Source organism: Euphorbia lathyris, chromosome 2 (assembly GCF_963576675.1).
Source record: "Euphorbia lathyris chromosome 2, ddEupLath1.1, whole genome shotgun sequence".
NCBI lineage: Eukaryota > Viridiplantae > Streptophyta > Magnoliopsida > Malpighiales > Euphorbiaceae > Euphorbia > Euphorbia lathyris.
Genome location: NC_088911.1, coordinates 51,024,161 through 51,045,153, shown reverse-complemented (window position 1 = coordinate 51,045,153; position 20,993 = coordinate 51,024,161). Strand labels below are relative to the sequence as shown.

Below are 20,993 nucleotides of genomic sequence, written 5' to 3'. Positions count from 1 at the left end.
TCAGCACACGGTCGGAGGATAAATCAAGTAGTGGCTGCTTTGCTGGTGGGACGGTGCGCTGCAAAAAGTCATTACAACAGCCACATAAATCCCTGTCGCCGCCACAAACCTCATAGACGACAATTCATGGGTTCCCTGACCTCTTCCGCCACAACCGAATCCCTATCCAACATGGAGCAATTCCTTTGTGAGCGATTGCTCGACCACAGCCAGCCTATCTCCGAACGATTCAGGGCCCTCTTCTCTCTTCGTAACCTTAAAGGTCCCGCTCCTCGAGATGCCCTTATTCGCGGTTAGCTCTTTTTTCTGATGTCCTTGAAGTATTATTCTTGGTCTATTTCAAATCTTTAGTTAGCGCTCTTGTGAATTTTGAAGTAGAATTTTTCTAGTAATTATACTGGTTTTTGATCCTGCAAATACATATTGTGAACCATTATGCTTTTATAGATATGTATTTTGGCACTTCATTTATATGTGATGTAATGCTACTTAGTTGGGAATTTTCTTTAAAATTTTGTTTTCTTCGGTTTCAGATTTTCAGCACTTAGCAGCTACTTTTTCTATTCATCCAATGTTTAAGCACCTAAATTTAAGATGTTTGGTTAATATGCTATATTATCATTCTATATCTTGGCTAGTTCTGTCAATTTTAGTGATTCTTCATCAACTAAATTGATCTCTATTTCTATTTTATTTTATCCTCTTAGCTACAAGGGACTCTTCAAATTTGCTGGCTCATGAGGCAGCATTTGCATTGGGGCAAATGCAAGATTACGAAGCTATTCCTGCTTTAACAGCTATTCTAAATGACCTGTCTTTGCATCCTATTGTTCGCCATGAGGTGAGTTCTCACTGTTTCTTATTTGTTTTGCTATTGTAGATGCCTTCTAATGCAACTTTGTGTCATTGCGTTGCAGGCTGCAGAAGCTCTTGGTGCAATTGGTTTATTGAGTAATGTCCCGCTTTTGAAGAATAGCTTGGCTGTTGATCCAGCTCAGGAGGTTAGGGAAACTTGTGAATTAGCTCTCAAGCGAATTGAGGAAATGAGTACTGCAGATAATTCTGATGGATCATCTACTGTTGAAAGATCGCCCTTTATGTCAGTTGACCCTGCTGCACCAGCTTCTTCTTGTTCTTCTGTTGATAAGCTGAGGTATATTTAGTTTGTGTTGAGTGACATAAACCTTTTGCCATTTCTAATAATGTGTTGGATTGTTTTCTGATGTTAATTAACTTTAAGGGAAGCTCTTTTGGATGAAAAAAAGGCCATGTACGAGCGCTATGCTGCTCTTTTTGCACTTAGAAATATTGGTGGAGATGAAGCTGTTTCTGCTATTATTGAATCTTTGGGTGCACACAGTGCTTTGCTTAAGCATGAGGTGTGCTAAATTTCTCTCTTGTCCTATTCTATTTAGAGCTCTTATTAGGTCATTCTCCACCAATGAATTCATGCCAAGTTTTCTAAGTTGTTTGATGTTGAGGTCGATTATATTTTGGTGATAAATGATCATAACATGGTTATTTATTGTTTATGATTTAATTTTCAGATTTTGAATGCTTATGTTTGCATTTTGTCACAATTTTCAGGTAGCTTATGTTTTGGGCCAATTGCAGAACAAAGCTGCTTCAGCTACGCTTAGCAGAATCCTTAGAGATGTAAATGAGCATCCTATGGTTAGGCATGAAGCAGCAGAAGCTCTTGGTTCCATAGCTGGTAAGTCAGTTACAGTTGTTTGATTTATTAAGTGTGTTATGATTCTTCTTTCATTAATTATGATGACTGAGCTTTGGTTAGAAAATATTACAAGTCTGGGTTTCTTATTTGCAGCAGTACAAATATACAATGATTGTAGAAAATCAAAAGATATTTAAATAGATAAAAAAAATTAAGTAGTTATTTGTATAAGCCATCATTATGAGCATTCACTATTATGCATACAGTTATTAAGCCGCTCCTCATGGGTATGTGTGTGGGGAGCTGTTGTTTATTTGGGAAATGTAGGAACTGTTGCCTATCACTATATGGTTCTTGAAACTTAAGTTTCTATGTTGGAGATGAATTGACAGCTGAGTAATTTTACTGGTTTTTCATTCTAGAACATTATAACTTTATATGCTTAACTCTGTTACATTGAATCCATCTAAGTGCTTACATCTGATAATATTTTAGATGAACAAAGCATTGCACTTCTTGAGGAATTTGCAAAGGATACAGAGCCTATTGTTTCGCAAAGCTGTGAAGTTGCTCTTAGCATGTTAGAATATGAAAGATCGGGAAAATCATTTGAGGTATACATTTGAAAATTATAATCTTGATTTAGTTCCATGAGATACTTAGCATAGCTTGAGAAGAAATAACTTGGTAATACTTTCTTTGCAGTTCTTATTTATGCAAGATCCTTTATCATAAGTTTAAATCAACTGTGTTCCTAAAATTCCATTCCTGATGGATGTGCCAATACCAAATCATCTCATCAAATCAACCTTTGAAATCTTTATGTAATTGAATACGATGTGATGAGGAGGACGGGAAGAGAAATAGCATAAATATTATAGCTGATGTTACTGTGGTACGTACCACCTTATCTTCTATTTGCAAAATGTGACATAACCTTGTTAAATTTCGCGGAACTGGTAGACGATAGATTCTTACCATGTCTAGGGCATTTTTCTCCAAAAAATATTGCTAAACATCGTATTGAAATAGTAAGATGCCATATCCTTACTAGCTTGTCCTACAAAGTATAAATACTTTGATAAGCTATTATTATTAAGCTTTCATGTGATTTTCTTATATCAAACTCTGGTTAGCTTACAACACTTTCTGTTTCAGATTCTTCTTACAATTGTTAATTTATGTAAGGGTCAAGCAAATAGATTGAGCTATGATAGTCATAATTCAAAGATATTAAAGATATATTTTCTTCTATATTTGGGAGGGCGAGCCTTGGCGCAACGGTAAACGTTGTTGTCGTGTGATCAAGAGGTCACGGGTTCGAGTCTTAGGAGCGGTCTCTTGCCAAATAAATTGGCAGGGGAAGCCTTGCCCCAGTACACCCTTGTGGTGGGACCCCTCCCCGGACCCTCGCTCAGCGGGGACGCGTAGTGTGACCGGGCCGTCCTTTTTTTTATCATTTATTGTTTATATATATACTGGACAAATTTTAATATAAAAAAAAAAGAAAAAAAAATATCGCATATTCTTCAACCTGCATGATCTATTTGGATTTGTTTGGTATGCTACAAGTTTTTTTTTTTTTTTTTTGAATTACGGTATGCTACAAGTTACAACAACGGGATATGTAATGGACAGGAATGTCTATTATGCCAAAACTCATTGTAGTATTTTTTTTAAAACCATATAAAATACAAAATGGTATTAAGAAATAAAAAAAGATTCATTACAAACTATAGAAACCAATAAATCAGGGATAGAAAAATCACTAAAGAAACTAGCATTGGACCGAGCATGCCTAGCCATAGCATGAGTCATCCGTTTGCTAATCTCAAGATAAAGGTCACAGAATAATCTGGACGTCTAAGTAAAATCTGTCTGATACCAAGTAATTTATCCGTAACAACCTTACAACCTTAAAACTCATTGTAATATTTGATTATTAGTTATTAAGGGGGTGTTTGTTTACCTACTTTTCACCTCCTGTTTGCCTTTTCATTTTAAAATGCAGAGTTTTAGGTGTTTGGTTAGCCTTCTCATGTTTGCCTTTTACAGTTGAAAAGCAGCATTAAGTGTTTGGTTAGTGACCTCCTGTTTGCCTTTTACACCTGAAAAGCAGCCTTTTGCAAAAGCAGAGAATCTCTGCTTTTTGGAAAAGCAGCTTTTTCCAACGGCAACCAGCAAACAGCAACAGCAAACAGCAAACCGTAACAATAAACAGCAAACAGCAACAGCAAACAGCAGGTAAAACAAACGGGCCCTAAGTTTCTTATAATGGAAGTGCTATTACTGCATTATTGTTTCTTATTAAATTTTATGTAATTACCTTTATTAAACGATCTTTTTTTTTTGAATTATTGGATGTAATTTCTAATACCGATTTCAGGAATTTTCACATGCACCTTAATAAGCATGTGAATGTGCTCATTCACCGTTAGATATAGGGTTATTAGAATCCTAAGGTGGATATTCAAAGCATCCTGAGTCTTAGATTTAATAAGCCTATATTTAACGGTGAATGAGCAAATTCACATGCTCATTAAAGTGCATGTGATCAAGACCGAACACTTAAACTACTCAATCACATGGATCCACTATTAAATCACATTGTTTATTATTATTTTTTACCATTAATTTAACTACCCAATTATTATTTTTTATTATTTTACTGGCTAGTTTTCTAACGGCTAGTTTTTTGAAAATCGTTGGTATTCAATTAAAGCGTTCAAAACATATTTCTAAGGACTTTTTTGAAAATAGTTGGTACTTGATAGTGGACTAATTAAAAATTTGGTGTTTTTAAAGAAATTACATTAAAATAGGCATTACATTAAATATAAAATTACACTAAAATAGAAATTGCATTAAAAATAAAAATGATATTGAAATAAAAATTACTACTCCTTATATCGATTTTGATTGCAGCACATAAAAATCGATGATTCTCGAGTTGCTCTTCGTTCATATGGTTGGTATCTGCAGTCAATACTTGGTGATCCTTAAGTACATCATAATTTCTTTTATTATCGTATTGTGCTTTAAAATCGTCCAATTTGCGCATCATTTCTTCCTTTAACTCAACCACTCTAGTCCTAAATATATCATATTTTGTTTCATTATACGTCTTCTCCTTTCTCTTCGTCTTTGCCTTTGCAGCCTTTTGTCCGATAGGACGTATTTCACGGTCATCAACTTGAAAATCTGTCTCTACATTTGACGAGGAAGTGTACGCACCGCTTTCATCAAGTCTAGTCTTTTTAGAAGCTCGATCAATACCATTGGTTGCCTTCCATTTCGGGTCATCTTTCACCATAAGCCAAACATGCTCAAGACTGAAGTTCTTCTTTTTGTTTTGTTTGTAAACTAATCTAGCATTTTCTTTCACTTGATCGTCACTCTAACCACTATGATGTTCTCCCAACAATTTATTATAAATTTGATTGAATTCATTAATAGTTGGAAGCATCCAATACCATTATTGCTTGACGGAAGTAGTCTTTTTTTGTGAACCGGGTGAGCAATTTTCATTGAAGTAATCAGTGATTCGCTTCTAAAATGTCTTTGAGTGTTGATTGTTTCCAATAACACTGCAACTTGAAATAGTTAGCCAAGCACGCACAAGCATTTTTTTTATCTTCTATGCTACATGGTACGCGTTTTTCCCGACTACTATTTTCCTCATCAAGAACAATAGTGTCATTCTTCGGCTGTGTAGAAAATGTTGGAATTTGTGACTCATAACCAAAACTTGTATGTGGTGTAACTTCTTGAGCAGCAAGAGATAATCTCTCATAATTGGATTGCACATTTGAACGGTTTGAAAATCCATTAGGGGAGCCAAAATTTGGCATGTATGGATTAAAACCCGGTCCCAAATTTTGCATTTATGGATATGGAAAATTCGTTTGATTTTCAAAATTTGGTTGCGGGTTGTAGTTCATAAAATTTGGAAAATTTGGGGGATTATGAAAATTATTGATATTTTGAGAGAAAAATGGATATTCATAATTTTCATTTCGAATATTATTTGGAGTCGACTTGGGAGATGGTGAAGAATTGAATTTTTTTTCCATAATTGATAAGTAGGATTTTAGAAGAAAATGAATGTAATTTTTTTAATACAATTCTTGGGTATATATAGAAATTTTTTCATAATTCAATGCATTAATTTGTCATTAATACTTATATAATTAATTTAAAAAATATTTAAAATCAATTTGTACCGTTGAATGTTGTTACCGTTGGACAGCCTTCTCCAACGGTAACAACATTTATTATATTATAAAAAATAAAAAATAATAGTAGTGCTCCACTTTTGCTGCCATTTGATAGCAAAAGTTGAGCTATTAACCGGTTGATAATTTCAGCTTTGTATCATACTCTCCCATTGGAGAGAGTATGATACAATGAGGTATATTGAGTGGTTCAATATACCCCATTGAAGATGTTCTAATATGATTATATATTTTTATGCTTAATTGAAAATAATTATATTAATTTTTTTTGAAGGTAATTATATTAATTTAATATAATTAATTGGTTGAACTTATTGATTTCTGATTTGTCTAATTGTTAGTCTGGTTCAATTTTCAGTCGATTTTTTTTAATATTGCTTATAAAATTAGCAAACAAAAAGTTACACTTTCGTCACAATTTTGTTGTGACATATAACCAAAATCAACATGTCACGTTATTCAACATGTCTTTTTATGTAAGAAAAAATATTACATTCTTCTACTTCCAATACAATTTTTTTTTTTTTTACTTTTCTATATAATTTATTTAATTGTGCCAATAAAATTCTTAATATATTTTTATCGAACTTATTAAATAGAGAATATTATATCAATTTACAATTACAACTAATGCCACAATTAAATTTATACGAAAATAATGAAATTGTTAACTTAGCAATTTTATTGGTATTTGAATCAATACTAAGACATTAAATTAACGAGACGTTAATATCCTTAAGAATAACAATTGATAACCAATCCGATAAATTAAAAAATGAAAAAATATTAGCATGAGAAAGAGCTTTTCTGGCTATAGAATGAGCCGCTCTATTCGCTAGTCTAGAAACAAATGATACTGAAAATGTATTACTTTGCATAATTTCTTTGCAATTCTCTATCAAATCTCTAAACAACGAAAAGTCTGGTACCTATATATTTACTTTATCTGCTATCTCCTTCACATCTGTCTCAAAAGTGGCTGCCTCAATATTCTGTTCCTTAGCCCATATTAGGCTTTCCCTCGGAGCGTATACTTCCACCATTCGTGTTTCGTACGCTCTGTCTATCTTGCCTATTGCTCTTGCTATAAATTGCCCATCCTCGTCCCTAACTACTGCTCCCCATCCACTATATATTTTTTTTGCTCGAAACACCGTGCCGTCTACGTTAATTTTCAATTAGCCCCGCATAGGACGTCGCCACTAGACCTGCCAGCTTTGTTGCTGTCGTCTATAAAAAGTTCCATTGTTGGCTGCCTAGAATTCCGCCCCTACTGGTTTGTCCGCCTCCTGCTTCACAGATTGTCGTCGCCTCTTTATTTCGCCCTCTTCATTAACTCCCTGTTGGTCCGACGAACTGCTGCTAGCCTCCCCTAACCGATGTAGCCCCTGCAAAAAAACCCGATCTCTTCCTCACTCCTTCTCTGGTTTCGTTTTGCAAATCCAAACCACTATATTCCCGCCGTCTCCACTCCCATTCTCCCTCCTGTTCTCACCCGAAACCTTTTCACCTCCATGTTCCCTTACGTGATGTCATTCCACAATGAATTTCCTGAATCGTTTGTAACTTTCTATAGTATTAACCCGGTCATTATGCCATAGGATGACATTTATGTTCTTCCATATAGTATATACAATATTGATAAAGAGTCACTGTCCATTGATTTGCACATAAATTCAATCCATTCTACCATATCATTATATTTTTTAATACAAGGCGAATATATATTAACAAGTATAACTTTTTTTAAAAAAAAATAAGTATAATTAAAGCATTTTTAGTGGAAATGTCAAGGGACTAACTAGTAGTTAGTTTTTTTTATTGATTGTAACTGACCACTGAAGCACTTTCCACTATTTTTTATTTTTAATTTTTAATTTTTTTAATAGACAAGATATTAATTTAAAATGAAAAAGTATTATAATAATGAATCTATAGATTATAAAAAAATTACACACTAACGGTGGTGGTTATCACTGTAAATGTTTAGGTGGCAAATTTAGTGATAACTACCGTGCTCTTAGAAATTTTAGAGTGCAAAATGAAAATAATGTAAAAAAGTGGATCATCTTACGAATCTAGAAGACAGTAGAAGTGAAAAGTGAAAACCTAAAAGCGGAAGCGTCTGTATGACGCCTTGAAATTTCAAAAAGACAGACGCATTTCAACCAAAAGATTCCTCAACTCCATACATTCTTTGTTTCTGCGGAATGCGTAACTATATAAGCGACAGAGTATAGTCTATAGATATCCCAACTTCTCCACCACATTTCATCTTTCTCACTCTCACCAATGGCGGCTCCTCCCAAGCCATGGAAGGCGGAGTATGCTAAGTCTGGCCGATCCTCATGCAAGACTTGCAAGAGCCCTATCGACAAAGAAGCTTTTAGGCTCGGAAAAATGGTCCAAGCCACTCAATTCGATGGTGTCATGCCTGTATGATCCCCATCCCTCTTACTCTCATTTTCAAGCCCTAAAATGAACTTCTTCTCTCCTTTTCTTTTCATTTTTTTTTTTTTGTATTTGTTTGATATTCAGAATCCTATTTGTTCCCGTTACAATATCATCGTGCTTTTCTGCTGGTGTGTTCGTTTTTAAAAGTAGACTCATTTTAAGTCATTCAAGTAATGCAGGATAAACAGAACCCCCATATATCAAGTTGGTGTTTTTGGTTTCCTTACCTCTATGCACACCTTAGTTTGCATTCTTTAATCGCATGAGTTTTTTTTTTTTTTTTTTTTTTTTTGCTTTTTTTTTTTTAATTTTGTAAGCAATTAATAGCTAAAGTGGAGGAATTGCATTCTTTTTAGTCAATAATGGTTTCGATCTTGGCTTTGCACCTAATTCTCTAGCTTGCATTTTATTTTTACTATTCCATCTAGCTTGCATGGTATGATAAATTCTTTTGCAATTTCAACATTTTTTTTTTTATGTTTTGAAGACACGACTATAATGCTTTAGTTTTGTGGAATTTGCTAGCTTATGCATGTGTATATATGCACCAGTGAAAAGAGAACCCCTAAAAAATGATATTTGTTTCAACTACTTCATTCATTACAATTATGCTATTAGACTTGGTTAATTTAGTACCCTGCATTATTAGGTTTGGCAAACTCCTGCAATTTCTGATGCCTCAATGTGTATATGATTTACTGATTTGAACTCTAACAATTGTGCTGGTGTTTCTTCTTTTGTTCATATTTTGAAAGATTATTGCTTGATAAATTGATTCAAAAACTCGTTACTGATCTACTGGAAACTTTAATGTGTAACTTCAATTCTAAAGAAGCTGGAAATAAAGTTTAGATGCACTAATGGAAGAAGGATCTTGTGAACTTCTTGCTATACTGAAGTACTAATTATTTCTTTCACATCCGACAGTAAGGAACTAAGTTTAATGTATATATATTTTTTTCTAAGTAGATGTGGAATCATGGTGGTTGCATATTGAAGAAAGCAAAACAGATAAAGTCGTAAGTACATCTCATTGTTTACAGCTCTACCGTAATCACTAGATGTAGTATTGATGGTATGTCATGGCTAATATATGTGTATTTATCATATTATTAGGATTGATGATGTCGAAGGCTTAGATTCACTCCGATGGGAAGATCAGCAAAAGATTAAAGAATATGTTGATAGTGGTGGTCCTTCAAATAAAAGCGCTGAAAGTAAAATGGAATATGGTATTGAAGTTTCACAAACTTCTCGTGCTACTTGCAAGTGCTGCAGCCAAAAGATTACGAAAGGACAGGTCACTACTAATGTTTCATCGTCTATCTTGCATTGTTGTGAATTATTTTTCTTTTTTTGTTTCTTTATTATGCTTACGAAACTAGATATTAAAAGTTGGCTGATAAATGAAGGGTTTTTTTTTTTTTCTTTCTTTTGACAATGATAAAATGAAGTTAAACACCACTGGATGCATGCCCTTCCTATTACAGTGACCCAAAGTTATATGCAGTTGGTAGATGAATTAGAATAACTGAGCTATACTTTTTGGATGATTCATTGGTCTCACTATTTACGTGAGGACTGCACCATGATGCATGTGATGTGATTGTCTGCTGTGCATGTGTGTTTGCCAGCATAGGTCCGAAGTACAAAGTATCTGCACTACCTTCATGAACATTCCTGGTTCTGTGGTCTGATTTTTCTTAGTGGGCCTCTCACTCTACTATCGTGGCAGTGGTATGGAGGTGTAAAGGGGTACCTCCGTGATGTTTTGTTTTTATTTGGATTACTGGTTTGGCATTTTGTTGCATATTATCAATTTCGGTCTCCTTTTCCATTTCACACTTCATGCAAAATTGAAATTTACAGCTGCAGATTTTCCTTCATTCTCTATTTTTTAAATTATTAATGTTTTCGAATTACTTTTGGGGTTTTAACCAGTGAATGCTGTTGTTGATTGTCATGGCTGAAATGTTTACCACGATCACCTTTACATGCTTAAGTAAACACAAAATGTTAGACAGGGAAATTTTTTATTATCTTACATTGAGCTTATATGAGATATGGCTAACTATAATCTCTTGAAATTTCTTGTTCATTCTTGGCCAACTAAATAGATGTTCACTGTTCTAACAACAAAAAAAAAAGATGTTTACTTTTATTTTGTCAAATATTACTTTTGGGTATTTATGTTGTTGATAATTTCTAAATTTTAGAAAAGGATAATGCTGTCTTGCTATTTGCTCGATTTTATTGTTTTAGGAACCATCCTTGTGTTTCTTGATATGGGTTTGATAATCTTCTGAACATCTTCCTTTTCTGATGAGATCACATAAATATAGGTACTGAAGCTTAAACCGTTGTACTTATACACTCTTATTTTCAATAATAAATATACATTTTAGGTTCGTATATCCTCAAAGTCTGATGAACCACGAGCTAAGGGTGTGGCTTGGCATCATGCCAACTGTTTCATGGATTTGCATCCTTCTGTTCAAGTTCAAAAGTGTTCTGGATGGGATAGCCTCCCATCTAGTGATCAGGAAGCAGTTCTCGTGCGTGTTAAAGTGGTTCCATCTGCTACAAAGACTGGTACGTTATCGGAAATTGTTATTTAATATGGCAGTGATTGTTTTATGTGTATATATACAAATTATGGCTTCTTCATTTTTCTCATTATGATTGTCCTGTCAGGTACTGCTAAGGGGAGGGACGATGAGGAGGTGCAACAGTCAACCTCAAAGGTTGGTGCAAAACGTAGAAAATATGATGACAGTAATCAGAAGTTGAAACTTGCTAAAGCAGATGGCAGTGAGTCAACTAGTAGGGACAACTCCACAAAAAATGCTGATGATTTGGAAAGCAAGCTGGAAGCTCAATCCAAAGATATATGGGCTTTAAAGGATGATCTTAAAAAGCATGTAACAACAGCAGAGTTACGTCAAATGCTGGAAGCCAATAATCAAGATGTTTCTGGAACGGAACTTGATTTGCGTGATCGATGGTAATATTTTTCGAAGCAAATTTTGATCACATAATCTGTTACCGTTATATTGTCTGTGGTTACATTTGGCAATTATTGCCAGTTGAAAATTTCTCTATTGGTAAAACTCAAAATGGACAAAAGATTCCTTTGTTTTTTTCCAAAGATATGACAAGGAAACCTTCAGTAGGAACAAGCAAAAGCGGGTCTTTCCTTGTGTAAATTGAATTTCAAACATTGATGATCTGTCATGAGTCATGACATTTATTTTGTCCATCAATGGGTAGTCTTGAATTCAATCTCAGTCATAGTTGTTGTTAACTCTTTATCATGATACATGGTGATTGTCAATATTCTCCTAGTCACTGATTTATGACGCTGATTCCAATTACAATTCACTATTTCTTTTTAGTGCTGATGGGATGCTGTTTGGAGAGCTTGGCCATTGCCCAATTTGTTCTGGTTTTCTTCGTTACTCTGGAGGAACATATCGGTGCAATGGATTCCTCTCGGAATGGAGCAAGTGTTCATACTCCACCCATGAACCAGAGCGCCTCAAAGGGAAGTGGAAAATACCAGAAGACTCAAAAAATCAATATCTCAGCAAGGTGTGAGACTTCAAATCATCTCATTTGCTAATATATTGCTAAATTTAATTTGATTTATTGTGCTTTTTGCAGTGGTTTAAGTCTCAGAAGAGTAACAAACCAATTAGGTTATTGCCTCCACCGTCTGACAATCTTTCAGGAAGTCAAGCAGCCAACAGCCAATCTCCATTTTCAAAAAGTGAAAGTTTGGGAGATCTGAAAATTGTTATGATTGGATTACCTAAAGATTCCATGGTTTGACCTCAAATTTCACAATTGGTGAAGTTATTCTTGGATATCTTTGTAGTTAACTTGTTAATATTGCATGTATTATCTGGGTCAATTCTGCAGAAAGAATGGAAGGGTAAGATTGAAGGAGCAGGCGGACAGGTTCATGCTAAGATAAAAAAAGGTATTTTTTTTTTCTCTGTGGATTATGTTTGGAAGCAAAAGTTACTGACAGCATTAGTTCATTTGAGACACCTTCTTTCAATTGGTTTGCTTAACAAATCAAACTGCAGATACAAACTGCTTTGTTGTAAGTGGAACGCTAGATCGTGAAGAAGCTGAGATGAGGAAGGCAAGGTAAAAATCCACTTTTCATTTGCCAAATTTTCTTATAATTCTTCTCCATCATTTTTAATTTGATTCTGAATTGTTTGCTTGATAGGAGAATGAAATTACCAATAGTCAGGGAGGATTATCTGGTCGACTGTTTTAAAAAACAAAAGAAGCTTCGATTTGATTTGTACAAAGTTGAAGCTCTAGGTGGACCCTCTAGCATGGCAACTGTCAAAGTGAAAGGGCGAAGTTCTGTGCATGAATCATCCGGGTTGCAAGATACAGGCCACATCCTCGAGGATGGGAAGAGCATCTATAACACGACCTTGAACTTGTCTGACTTGTCAACAGGTGTTAACAGGTGGGTCTATGATGTTCTGTATTTCCTTAGTTTTGAGCCATAATAAATTTGTTGTTTTGCTCAATGATGGCTTTGTGCAAAAAAATTCAAATTCAAATATTCAGAATTAGAGGTTTAGTTTGTTTTCTTTAACCTTTTAAAGGTAAGAAGGTACTTGTAAAGGATAAATTTTGGGTATATGTGAAAGCAATATGGAAAAACATTAAGATTGTTAGTGAGTGCTTTTCTTTTTTATTTGGGATTGTCTCACTGTCAACATCAGTATCAGCATGGCTTCCATTGCTGTTATGGTCATTGGCAAAAAGTTAATTATTTTGTTTTAGATAATTAGGGATGTTTAACGAATTTGGTATGAGATTCCAGTGTTGTGTCAATATGGCCAGTATAGTATTAAATATCCGTGGTGTTCTATTTCTTTGTCAAATGATTCGATGACAGTCATTTAACGTGAATAATTTTAACATTCTTACAACAATGTATAAACGGTCTTTGTTTTTAGGAATTCTACAACTTTTAATTCCAATGTCAATCAGTTGTACCAGCATCTCTTAAAAAATCAGCTTTTCCCTAAAATTGGTCCATGAGAAGGTTTTGTCAGTTGACATGCAAGGAAGCTTTTTGGCTTAAACTTAAGGGCCCCCTTGTACTTGGCCAAATTATTCGATTGGCCCGTTGAACTTTTGGGATGTCTACCCCCCTCTAAACTTGGTTAAAATGGCATGATTAACCCCCTAAGTAATATGTGGCAGGTAAAGTGGAGATTTGGACAGTTGAAGAGCGTATGACTTTATGTAAGTTCAGGGGGTCAGTAGATCACTTTAAGCAAGTTCAGGTGCCAATAAGTCACTTTAAGAAAGTTCAAGGGGCCATTCGGTCGCGTTAAGCAAGATCACGGGGTTAATGAGTCATCCCCAAAGTTAAGGGGGCTATTCAAATTATTTGGCCAAATACAGAAGGGCCCTGATGTGTTAACCCTTTTTGTGTTATTTCAGAAATTCTTAAAGTATTTCATGATAGTCATGGGAATAACTATTAAATTCATTTACATTTGAGCTTGTGAAGGGTAGGTAACAAATGTAGACAAATGGTTCAAAAATTTTGAAAAATAAAAAAGGACATAGACAAGCATAAATCTGATGGCATGATAGGACAAGGGTTGGAACTGTATAAAGCATGATGATGAACGAAGTACAAAGGATATTATTTGAGATGCTACACTCATCTAAAGATTTTCCAAGTTTTAACCTTGAGTATCCATTTTGACAGTGAGCTTTGGAATTGATTTTTTTATTCTTTTTTACTACTGGCGGTTTTAGCTGTTAACCTTCTTTTTTCCCTGTTCTGACATTTATCTTCTGGTATGAAAAGCTACTATATCCTTCAGATCATCCAAGAGGATAAAGGGACAGCTTGTAATGTGTACCGTAAATGGGGTCGTGTAGGGAATGATAAAATTGGTGGAGACAAACTTGAAGAGATGTCAAAATCAGATGCTATCTGTGAATTTAAACGTTTATTTCTTGAGAAGACTGGAAATTCATGGGAAACATGGGAGCAAAAGCAGAATTTTCAAAAGAAACCTGGAAGATTCTTCCCGTTGGATATTGTACTTGCTTTTTCTTTGTCTCACTCTTTTCAGTTGTTGTTTTTTTTCTTAATCCCCTTGTTTGGCTTTGGAAAATAATCTCTTGTTATCCTTAACTATTTTGATTTGTAGGATTATGGAGTTAACAAGCAGGTGACAAAGAAAAATTGGAGCGACTCAGATAGCAAACTTGCACTTCCTGTGATAGAATTGATGAAGATGCTCTTTAATGTTGAAGCATACAGGTTTAACAATCAGTGTTTGTTTCTTTTTCTTTGTTTCGGTCTTCTCATCTGAAACATCAGTTTTTGTCTTCTGCAGAACGGCAATGATGGAATTCGAAATTAATTTATCAGAAATGCCACTTGGAAAGTTGAGCAAATATAATATCCAAAAAGGTGATCACCTATAAAAGTCTCATTTATTTGGTCTAATGCTGTTTCTTTGTTTTGAATTTAATTCATATAACATTATGCAAAACATGTAGTTTGTTGCAATTGATCATTGCCCATTTTACAATTCCAGGCTTCGAGGCTTTAACAGATATCCAGAATTTATTAAATAGCAACACTGATGATCCTTCCATCAAAGAGAGCTTGATAATTGATGCAAGCAACAGATTCTTCACCGTGGTTCCTTCTATTCATCCGCATGTTATTAGAGACGAAGATGAGTTTAAGGCCAAGGTGCGGACGACTACCTGTCATTCCATCTTTGATGTTTTTGCTTGTTTCTATTCTCAACCAAACTGTGGCCTGTGTCTCTCGGTTATTCTGAATAAAGTTGAACTCATTACTAATCCTTATACAACAACAACAAAGCCTTAGTCCCGAAATGACTTACGAATCCTTATATATTAAAAGAAAAACAAAGGCGTAGCCACTTTGTGATTGGTTTGGTACTTCACCTAACTGGCATATTGATTTGGATTTCTTATCTTTTATGTTTGACAGATTGGTGTATCATTTTCAGTTATGCGTTATCTAGCATTCTGATGATCAACACAAACCTATTTCCCAAATACATTTTCTTATCATGTGGACCTCTGGCCTAAATTTTCTTTTCTAGCATCATTGAAGTTATTATTTTCAAGGATTAGATAAAGCCACAGTAATTGCAGAATCTTATTATTTGTTGAAGAATGAAACAATTGGCTGTGCTAGTGTGACTGCCAAACTTGCAACATGAAGAATAACATAGTTTTTGTCTTGCTTACACTATAGGTGAAAATGCTGGATGCCCTCCAGGATATCGAGATAGCTTCTAGATTAGTAGGTTTTGATACTGATAGCGATGACTCCTTTGATGATAAGTATGGCAAGCTCCATTGTGAGATAACTCCGCTTCCTCATGATAGTGCTGACTACCAGTTGATCAAGAAGTATCTTCATAATACTCATGCTCCTACTCATACGGTGGGTTGACTTCTGAGACCTCCTTCCCTCCATCTTTATCTCATGTAACTTCTTATCCACTTTTTTATTTTAATGCTAACAGTTCCTAATGATACTCACAGGATTGGAGTCTTGAGCTAGAAGAAGTGTTTTCATTAGAAAGAGAAGGAGAAGTTGATAAATTTGCTCCCTACAGAAGAAGTCTTAAGAATAGAATGTTACTTTGGCATGGTAAGTCGCAATTCTACCCAATTCTACTCTATGGTAACTGTATCCTGGGATTCAGCGACAATGGCTATCCTCAGTTGTGCAAGTGAAACTAAAGATATGTTACTGCAATGCAGGTTCGCGGTTGACTAACTTTGTTGGAATCCTTAGCCAGGGATTGAGAATAGCTCCTCCTGAAGCTCCAGCAACTGGATATATGGTTATCTCTCTCACACACACATGTGCAACAGCATTTTATAGTTTCCATTTGCAAATATGCACTTGTAGCCACATATGAATTTTGCATCTGTCTGGTTTTCAGTAACACACTTCATTTCTTAATGCGTTTTGTGGTGCAGTTTGGGAAAGGAGTTTACTTTGCTGACCTGGTCAGTAAGAGTGCGCAGTACTGCTTTACTGATAAGAAAAATCCTGTGGGATTGATGCTTCTAAGTGAAGTTGCCTTAGGGGAGATGCACGAACTGAAGAAAGCCGTTGTGAGTTAATATGTCCTGCTGCATTACTGTTTGGATATTGAATGATCAAGTATATATAATTTCACTCAATTTCAATGTTAAGTTTAGCGTGCTTAAATATGGTGTCTAATTTTCAGTAATTTGTGTATTACTAGACTTTCATTATCCACCCAGCATTCTCAATTCCCATTTCTTGCATGTCTTCTTGATGCAAACTCGTGTTTAATATATTTCTGCAGTATATGGATAAACCTCCAGCAGGAAAGCACTCAACAAAAGGGCTTGGCAAGAAAGTGCCGGAGGAATCAGAGTTTGTGAAGTGGAAGGATGATGTCACTGTTCCTTGCGGTAAACCTGTGGCATCAAAAGTCAGAGCCTCTGAATTGATGTACAATGAGTACATCGTCTATGATACAGCCCAAGTAAGTCCCATATATCATCATATATCATTCATGCATGTAGGACTCCCTTGTAGTTGTTTGCATCAGTTCAGGGAAAAACTAATAATCACCCATCTACTTGGTACAATTTGTCACTTTGGCCTCTTTACTTAATTTTTTCACAAACAGCCCCTATATTTTGGTTCAGAGTTAATGAATAAAATAAAGTAGTCGAGGTAAATTTTAGTGTTTGTCTATCAATTGATAAAACAATAGCCATTTGTGATTGTTTTACATAAGAAGAGCAATGAAATGAATATATAAAAAATTGGCAAATGTGATTGAAAAGGGAGTTTTATTGGACAGGTTAAGATGCAGTTCTTATTGAAGGTGAGGTTTCATCACAAGAGGTGATGTGAAGTGATGCAGCATGGATTACGCCCAAACACTAGGGGGGCAGGTAAGGTCTCATTTTGATGGACTGGAGATTATGAATAGGGTGTTTTTTGTGTGTGTGTAAATAGTAAAACAATATCTCTATGTTTTGACACAATTTAAGTTGCTTTAGACCTAATCCTTGAATGGGGGAAGTAGACTCTAGTGTTGTTGCTCTGTTCTTTAGACTGGTATTTCTAGATTATGGAACAACTAACATGTGTCCTTTTGCTCCCTGTCAATCATGTCCATGAGATTTCTTACCTCACTTCAATGGATTTTGTTTTACTAGGAATAGTGGTTTTTCCCGAGTAAAATTCCTTAAGAGTAAATCCCAATTAAAAATTCATGCTCATGTCTGGCTTGTCAGAATGAGAAAAATTTACTTTTGAAACCTGCTGTATGAGCATTAGGCCCTGATTATTATTTTAACCAAACGAGGGTTTGGCCTCAAAAACAGTATTATTTTGAGAATATGGATCTGTTTTCTTTTTAAATATAAAATGTCCTTGATTGAGTCGTAAAAGATGAGGTACATTGAATGAGCACATTTTGAAATTATAGTAACACCTTTTGGGTTTTCCTTTCCAAAAGTAAACAAACAAGCTTCAATATCTTAGTTTTATAGATTTTGACATGACAATGCAGATTTCACTTCTCTTTATTTTCTAAATGACATCCAACTGAGTTTTCCAAGTCTATCTATCTGTAAATGAAGCAACCAAAGTTCTCCATTCTGCTGTTATCGTTAGAGCGTGAGCCATGTGAAAGGATGGATGATATTCTAAAATTGACTTGTGAAAAATAAAAATAAATGAATAAATACAATGAAGGTTACATTAGAAGTGGGAAAGAGCCATTTTCCTTGGTTAAGGATGACGAATGGTTTCATGCTGTTTCTGTTTCTGTTTCTATACATTGCTTTCAATCTTCACGTTTTCATCCCCTCCATTTTTTTTTTTAGTAAAAATCAACTTTTGATAAATTTAAGAACGGTTTTTTTAAAAGCTGAAAAAACTCAAGAGCTACAATTTGTAATTTTTGACAAAAAAACTTTCATAGCTTATAAAAGCTAATACTAATTTTTATCTCATAAAAATATCCTTAAATTTTAACTTAATTTCAAAAATAATCATAACTTTCACTTGAATTTTAAAAATAGCTATAATTTTCAACTTTTCTCTTGTACTTTAATAAATACTTATCAACTAATTTTCACAACATTTTTACCGATTGATTCCACTGACTGCAAGAATGATAAACTGACCCTTAATAAACAAGGAACATTGTAAAAATAATTATCAATAAATTATACTACTAGTATATATAAAAACTAGTTTTTGGCCCGTGCGATGCACGGATTCATCTTAATATATAATATTAATAAAAATATAATCTAATAATTACAATTAATGACATAAATGTGTTATATAAATTAAATATTATTATTTGATTTTCATATTTACTTTAAATAATATTTTTATAGATAAATATAATAATAAAATAAAAACTAATATATTATATATTATATTATATTTTTTATCAGTAAAAAATGAGGAAGTGACACCTCAGTTCCATCGTTAGTGTTTTATATTATATATATATATATATATATATATATATAGATATCACCTAAACTTTGACAATTTGCTTTCTATGGAGTTTTGCATATAGAAATGCTTAAAGGTGCTGAAATAAAAAGAAGATTAAAATAAGAGATTAGATAAATTAATAAATTATTAAAACAAGTGTTGAATTGAAATAGAAGAGTGGTTTGGCTTGGCTGTACCACAAAGCGACAAACAGCAGCAGTTCCCAGGTGCGGCGTTCGGCGGAAATAAATAAATGAAAAAGAATAAATAAATAAAAAAAACACTCTAAAAATAAAAACTGGTAGAAGAAATTACAGAGGCCCCAAAATGCATAAACCATGAATAAATGTTCCCTTAAAAAGGAACAAGGAGCCCATAAATGTCCCCCAATCTCTTCCCCTTAAAACCCCATCCCTCCCCTTTTCTGTCCCTTAATCCTCACCATTTCCTAGTCTGCTCGTGTGCCTTCCTTCTTTTTTTATTCTAATCATGGCTTCCTCTGCTTCTGCCACCGGCTCTCCTTGCGGAGCATGTAAATTTCTCCGCCGCAAATGTGCTTCCGATTGTATCTTCGCTCCTTATTTCTGCTCCGAACAAGGTCCCGCGAGATTCGCTGCCATTCATAAGGTATTTGGTGCTAGTAACGTCTCCAAGTTATTGTTACATGTCCCTGTACCCGATCGCTGCGAAGCTGTTGTTACTATCGCTTATGAAGCTCAAGCGAGGATTCGAGATCCTGTTTACGGCTGCGTCGCTCATATTTTTGCCTTGCAACAACAGGTATTAATTACTGTTATTCTCATGTTTAATCAAATTATATTATTGAAATCGATTGATTTTGATTTGAATCAATCGAATCGAATTGAAACGTAGGTGGCGTGCTTGCAAGCTCAATTGATGCAAGTGAAGGCACAATTAGCGCAGAATCTGGTTGATTCATCTCGGAATATGGAGAATCAATGGCAAGGAAATATGGCATCCTCATCATTTGCCGCTAATTTTTATAATAATTGTCCAATTGAATCGAATGATGGAGTGATAAGTATGCAAGATATTCATAGCAGCAGAGAAGATTTTGCAGCATTTCAGTCTTATTCAAAGAAAAGACCGTTTTTCAATAACTCTACTACTCCTGATTTGGGTGAGCTTCAAGCAGTTGCTATTAGGATGATGAGGAACTAATTCTTCTAATTCATCTCTCTTAATCAACTCCTAATCAATACTTATCTTTTTTTTTTTTTTTTTTTTTTTGTGTGCTCAAAGATGATCATCTTTGTATATAGATACTCTCAGAAACTTCAAACTCTTTTCACTAATTAGCCTCTTTTTACCAGAAAAGCTACAAAATCCAGCTCCTCTTTCACAAGCATTAGTATTGGAAATGTAATGCAAAGTGTTAGCTAAAGAGTATCATTTTAAAATAAGTTTAGGTAGGGAATAAGTTAAACTAATTGAGTTACTAGCTCACTCGTCTGCACTTATATTATTAAATTATTGGGTTTTTTTTTTTTTAATTAAGTTAAGTGGCAAATATGTAAGGAGACAAATTTGAATACTCTATTGTCCTTATTTTAAGGGGGAAATATTTTCTGTAAATTATAGGATTGAATTCATAACTTATATCTTCGCTAGTAAAAAGTAATACCAATGACAATTTAAATATGAATGAGTAGTGAGTTTTTGTTGATTTAATGAATTTCTTCCTATACTCTTCACTCTCCCACTACTTATAATATAAAAGAACAAAGAAAAAAGTTAGAGAAATTTAGGCTAAATCTATTTTAATGTATAATCATAAAGAAAACATTGTCTTATGTTTATAGACTACTCTTTATCACTATAATTTGCCAATGTGAAATATTTTAATTTTGTTTAATGGATTCATTCGATTAACAACTTAAACTTGTACATGATTTATCTTAATTGTATATCCAAATATTCAATTGCAACATAAGTGGCAATTTTGTGTGTTTTCATCATTGAATGATGGTGTGTAAAATTAATCAAATGGTGAAAACACAATAAGTAATACTTACTTTATTAAAAACAAAGTATAGTCTCTACTTTA

The 20,993-nt window shown here is 34.2% G+C and overlaps 3 protein-coding genes across 9 annotated transcripts; all 3 read left to right on the top strand.

Moving 5' to 3' along the window:
* On the top strand, window positions 1-5,128 carry LOC136218163 (deoxyhypusine hydroxylase-like). Of its 7 annotated transcripts, XR_010683659.1 has the most exons (10): window positions 1-292; window positions 708-841; window positions 918-1,153; window positions 1,241-1,379; window positions 1,588-1,714; window positions 2,171-2,289; window positions 2,381-2,570; window positions 3,731-3,919; window positions 4,601-4,643; window positions 4,832-5,128. XR_010683659.1 is itself a non-coding variant. In XM_066004928.1 (7 exons), the coding sequence occupies exons 1-7, from the start codon at window positions 127-129 to the stop codon at window positions 2,408-2,410; spliced, it is 951 nt and encodes a 316-aa protein (XP_065861000.1). In that variant the 5' UTR covers window positions 1-126; the 3' UTR covers window positions 2,411-2,779. The 7 variants fall into 7 exon arrangements, 1 of the variants encoding a protein (XP_065861000.1); XR_010683662.1 differs by having other exon boundaries at window positions 3,795-3,919; window positions 4,601-5,128; XR_010683660.1 differs by lacking the exon at window positions 4,601-4,643.
* Window positions 5,129-8,005: 2,877 nt separating this feature from the next.
* Window positions 8,006-17,628, top strand: LOC136218162 (poly [ADP-ribose] polymerase 1). The gene is made up of 20 exons (XM_066004927.1): window positions 8,006-8,346; window positions 9,334-9,383; window positions 9,481-9,664; window positions 10,770-10,956; window positions 11,059-11,368; window positions 11,760-11,955; window positions 12,028-12,189; window positions 12,286-12,346; window positions 12,456-12,519; window positions 12,605-12,856; window positions 14,225-14,462; window positions 14,574-14,686; window positions 14,763-14,839; window positions 14,967-15,127; window positions 15,665-15,856; window positions 15,958-16,066; window positions 16,180-16,262; window positions 16,402-16,539; window positions 16,758-16,940; window positions 17,265-17,628. The coding sequence occupies exons 1-20, from the start codon at window positions 8,203-8,205 to the stop codon at window positions 17,310-17,312; spliced, it is 2,952 nt and encodes a 983-aa protein (XP_065860999.1). The 5' UTR covers window positions 8,006-8,202; the 3' UTR covers window positions 17,313-17,628.
* A 1,342-nt stretch (window positions 17,629-18,970) lies between these two features.
* Window positions 18,971-20,501, top strand: LOC136220428 (LOB domain-containing protein 16). Its single transcript, XM_066008246.1, has 2 exons — window positions 18,971-19,705; window positions 19,799-20,501. The coding sequence occupies exons 1-2, from the start codon at window positions 19,415-19,417 to the stop codon at window positions 20,105-20,107; spliced, it is 600 nt and encodes a 199-aa protein (XP_065864318.1). The 5' UTR covers window positions 18,971-19,414; the 3' UTR covers window positions 20,108-20,501.
* Window positions 20,502-20,993: the final 492 nt, after the last annotated feature.